This window comes from Phragmites australis, chromosome 2, assembly GCF_958298935.1.
Source record: "Phragmites australis chromosome 2, lpPhrAust1.1, whole genome shotgun sequence".
Lineage (NCBI taxonomy): Eukaryota > Viridiplantae > Streptophyta > Magnoliopsida > Poales > Poaceae > Phragmites > Phragmites australis.
Genome location: NC_084922.1, coordinates 36014589 through 36019491, shown reverse-complemented (window position 1 = coordinate 36019491; position 4903 = coordinate 36014589). Strand labels below are relative to the sequence as shown.

The 4903-nt window shown below is 41.4% G+C and overlaps 1 protein-coding gene across 1 annotated transcript; it reads right to left on the bottom strand.

The window, feature by feature from the left end:
• Nucleotides 1-503: 503 nt before the first annotated feature.
• On the bottom strand, nucleotides 504-4543 carry LOC133908576 (vesicle transport v-SNARE 13-like). Its single transcript, XM_062350657.1, has 5 exons — nucleotides 4191-4543; nucleotides 4023-4081; nucleotides 3564-3752; nucleotides 1763-1933; nucleotides 504-883 (listed from the first exon to the last, which is right to left on the bottom strand). The coding sequence occupies exons 1-5, from the start codon at nucleotides 4282-4284 to the stop codon at nucleotides 731-733; spliced, it is 666 nt and encodes a 221-aa protein (XP_062206641.1). The 5' UTR covers nucleotides 4285-4543; the 3' UTR covers nucleotides 504-730.
• Between the last annotated feature and the right edge of the window lie 360 nt (nucleotides 4544-4903).

Sequence of the window (4903 nt, the reverse complement as noted above, 5' to 3'; positions counted from 1 at the left end):
TTCCACCATTTTTAGAATAACTCCGTCCCAAATCTTTGAATAATATTTCATGGTTTTGAACTATTTCATCCAACTGCTCTCCATCCAACTCAAAACCAGATTAAATCCACTCCGTCCTATCCCGTCACGAACCAAACACTACCACTCTCCTAATGGGCAGCAGATCAAGCACAAGATACGGCCGCCTCATCGCGTAAACCCCACTTGCCAGCCTAGCGCTGCAACTGCAGAGCTGCACTGCTAATAGGCCTGCATCTTCTGCATACACACCAGCACAGAAGCTGCAAACCCCCACTTATTAGTCTATCGCCCAATCATTCAGGAAGCATCTGCCGAAACCCTAACACGACAGCCGAAACAGACTAACCGAAGGGCTGCCTAATCACAATAATTGGTGGAAGGGAGGCAGGGACAACAGTTAAGATGGATAAACATCCTCTACGACCTCTAGTTTAACAGAACAGGATGAACAGCCTCTATGGTATAACAGAAGAAGTTAGTACTTCAGGAAAGGTCTCAATATAAGTCATGATTTTTTTCCCATTTTCTGCACAGTTTACATAACTGGAGTGTATGTCACTGTACATAACATGGGCCACTTGAAGTTTAGAAGTTTGGGGAAACAAATGAGCTTGGAGAGACATGCGTTGCTCAATGCACAGCATTCAGACAACCCTTATCACACAATTACTGAACAGAGATATGTGGAGAACCTACCTGGGAAGCAGGCTTAATGAATGAGTTTGAAGTACAGTATGATAAGGATGGCCAGAGCGAGAGTCGTGATGATCCCCCCGATGATCCACTTGTTCCTGTCCATCCTCTTTGACATTGCCGCAAGGATCTTTTTGCTCTTCCCAATGTTATCATCGACTCCATGCAACTGTGAGCAAGAGGATGACGATACCATTAATAGACATGAATAAGAAAAGTTTTATCATAAAAAAACAGCAGATTAACACACCAAAAATGTGGATCAACCAGCAAGTATTTTATATAACACACATTTCTACAGGTGTATTAGAATATGAACTGAACTTGATTCTGCAGAAATAGAATTCTACTAAAAGGGATGCCATGGTTGCTCTTTACATACAAGAGAGCAAAGCAACGAGATCCTGTTTCCTAAATTATAAAAGAATCAGTCGAATGTACACAATCCTTGCATCTTTGAGACTAAGGATTTTTTTTTTCTGTTTTGCAATCATCAACCCTTTCACTCTTAAAATGAAGTAGGAAAATCCATCCGCATTAGCACATCATGCAGAACAAATGAATGCTCACCCTCACAGAGTAGACTAGACTAACAGGGCTGGGCATGTGCTTAGCGCTATTCCTAAAGGCGTATAATATAATCTTTAACATGTACACAGAAGCATTACAGAAACATCATACTTTCACCAAAGTACTAACTATTCTTTAGTCATGGATACATCCTTCTACTCTAAATGAAAAAAAGAAATTGGATAGTGAACTATTCGGGAGACATATTCAGAGCTGCTGCACTTAATAGATAATTTGATCGACTAGAACCACTAACTTTTGACTTTCATAAGCCATCCTGCACAAAGCAAAAGCCAAGCTGAACTTGCTATGAGTATAGCCAAGATAATAACACGGTCCAATGAACTGAACTAGTAGTACTGTTCTACATGTTTTGCTAGTAAGAATTATTGTAGCCGTTGTACCTGTAAAGACAGAAAACAACAACCAGGAAAGTAAACCCAAATAATAGATTAAACTGTTAAGACAGGATATATACAGTGGTATGAGCATGAAGCAGTGACTGCCTTTGTTGGTGAAGGTCCTGAAGAATGGACACACCAAGTTCTTCTGTCTCTAACATAGTTCTTCGGCTCTCTTTAATTCTGTCAGTAGACTGACTTAGTCTTTCTGTTGTCATCAGCAATCTTCCTCTCTGATCAGTAGACACCTGAGCAATGCAATAATTCCTTAAGTATTGATATGAGTACTAAAACAACACAAGGCAAGAACCCTCAGATAAAACGGCTAATGATATAAAAATAAGTATAACAAGTTAACAACACAGCATTACAATATACTAAGGAGCATTACAGGAATTCAAAGGCAACACTCCTAACAGGAATAGTAACATCCAGGAATAGGTAAAGGGGGTAACCTTACCCTTTGCCTAGATATTAAACATCATTCCAAAACAAGTAATGAACTTGGAGTTCCCTAAGTTCAGCTGGTGCTAATTTCCAGAAATATCAGCGAAACAGTGCTCATGTAACATCTAACGAATGGACATTTACAGGTAATTTACAATAGAGTAAGCAAATGCAAATATGGTTATGTGGTTTACTTTTGTCAGAATACAGAAGTATGCTATAAAGATAAGAACGGAAAATCATCTAGAGTAAGCTATAATACATCTGTCCTGGTTATCGAACAATGGACATTTAGTCTAATACAAACAGATAGGAAAGGACAAAGGGTTTCTTGCTACTATCGTCTTTTACTCGGTCGTCTTTCTTTCAATACCAACATTATCATGGTTGAGGTGAAAAAGGCTGTTTCCTAAAAAAGAATAACCAAGTGCTATCCAAACTCCAAACTTTAAAAAGGAAGCACAGTTAGTAAAGGACATATGAAGACAAAGCAATAGCTAATGAGCCCTCATGAATTTAAATAAGTGGTATAGCAGAACATAGGACATTAAGAATCAATATCTCAAAATATATATCAGCACTGGAAATATCCGATACATGCTTTTAAATGCCACATTTAAGTATTTATCACAGTATTTCCTATAGAGCAAAAGACTGTAACCAAGCTAGCCAAGCATATACAGATAAGATAAGTCATAACTTTAGTCTGACATGCACGAGTGACAGAACATATTATACATGTAAGCAGGTTCGTGCCACAAATCTGTAACAATTGAATGCCCTAATAATAGAGATAATCCAAAAAATACCGTTGTAAGTTGGCTTGCTTGATCAACAATCTTATCTGTTTAACTACATGACCTGACAAAACTGTTAATTGAATTACCCGCTTGACGAAGAATCAAACTATAATCTGGAAAAGACTTACATTCCTAGTTCACATGCCTGATACTAGATTATAATCACATTGCTGCACAACGTTACAGGATACAACTCAAATACAATGACAGAAGGAAATAGACTACAGCAGCTTTGGACAAACTAATAGCCTAAATAAAGTTAAACACAACACGATCAATAATGTGTACCACCGACCAAATTGGGCCTATATAGGGACACAGAAAAATGTGAAAAAACATTCGCCCAATCATCATTTCAGCACCAACCAAGTTACCTGCTATCAAGCACCACTATAAAAAGTATAAATACAACTACTTATCAGTGTACAAGCTCATAGACAGAATACTGGATGTGCCTTGGTTGCAATGCAGTCTACAACAAATGCCATGATGTGATATAGTTACGCACTACAACATCAATGTACTTAACCGGACATATGTAGAAGTTACAAATATGCAATGTCAAAACATTTTTTTAGACCGAAGTTATGCTAGAAAGAATTAAGCTACCAGTAGTAGTCAGGGAGCTCACCGCGAGTGTGTCAGCCATGCCGGCCTCAAGGAGCTCCTCCCGTGTAGCCTGCTTGGCGTTTGGTGCCGAGATCCTCTTGAGCTCACTCTTGACGTTATTGAGGTCAGATTTGTACTCCCTCAGCTTAGCAAGCAAAACCGCCTTCACACTGGGCTGCAAGCTCCTCGCCTCCAGATCCATCTTCCTAATCTGCAACCAACAAAACGAAGACATGAAATACTTGCCTTCCCTACCTCCCTAAACGAAACAAGGGCGCATAACAAGTCTTACAGCCAATCTACACAACTACCCAAGTATCGCAAATCTATACCAACAGAAACGCAACAATCAACTAAGATGTTTCTACTTTCTACCACCTCCCAAAATCACCAGTCCAGCTCCAATTGCTTTCCTACGGCAGAACTAAAGGCAACAGAATCGTATAGCCATGTAGGCAAGGGGATCCCAGTATCTATTTACCAGCGATTCAGCTTCCTCCACGCCGGACTGGATCTCGGACAGCTTCTGCTTCTTCTTCTCTGTGGGGATCCCACCGAATTAGATCGAACAAACAAAACGGAGCAATTCCCCAACGGAATCGCGAAGGAGAAATTGGATAAAGGCAGGAGGGGGAGGGGTTTCGTTTACCTCCATCGAGGGCGGAGGCGGCGGTGCACTTGCGGGAGAGGGAGGCGGAGGCCTCGCAGTACTGCCGCTCGTAGCCCTCGAACACCTCGCTCATGGCTGCTGCTGCTCGCAGCTCGCCTCGATCTACTCCACCCGCGGCCAAATCACCCCGGCAAAGCGGATCCAACAGCAGCAACTCCCCGACCTCGGATCGAGCAGACGAAGGGAGCGAGTTCGACGAGGATTGCTTGCGATCCGGGCAGCTGGACGAGGGGAAACTTGGACGCGGCTTCGAACTTTGATCGGGTCGGGAATTGGATTAGGGGAATTGGATTAGGGGAGCCGAATAGATGAGGGATTAGCACATTGGCGCTGTTTTGTTTCTAGAGACTGCGTGGTGGGCCCGGGAGGGAGGTTAGTGGTTGTCGCGGGCTTAAGCAAGTGACCAACGGTAGGTGCTGTTGCGCAGGCCGGGCCCAGCGCGGCGTTTGGTCTCGGACAGTCGGATGGACGGGCGGCTCGTTGCCATCAGTATCATTGACATCCACGATTCAATCTTAGTTGCTAAAGCTTAATATATTTTTTTTAGTTATATAATATTTTTTGGTTTCGGAACTAGTTTAATATTTTTAGTTAGTTATATAATATTTTTCGGTTTTATAACTAGTTCAATATTTTTTAATTTGAAGTGAAATCGTGATAATTTCAAAAGGGTGAAGTTAGACGATCATAAT

Bases quoted from the DNA above. Each gene is read 5' to 3' on its own strand.
- LOC133908576 (XM_062350657.1), bottom strand. From the start codon at position 4,284: ATGAGCGAGGTGTTCGAGGGCTACGAGCGGCAGTACTGCGAGGCCTCC. The intron at 3,753-4,022 runs GTAAATAGATAC...TGTTGGTTGCAG, and splicing joins TGGAGGAAGCTGAATCGCTG to ATTAGGAAGATGGATCTGGA. The intron at 884-1,762 runs GTATATATCCTG...TCTTGCTCACAG, and splicing joins TGCTTCATGCTCATACCACT to TTGCATGGAGTCGATGATAA.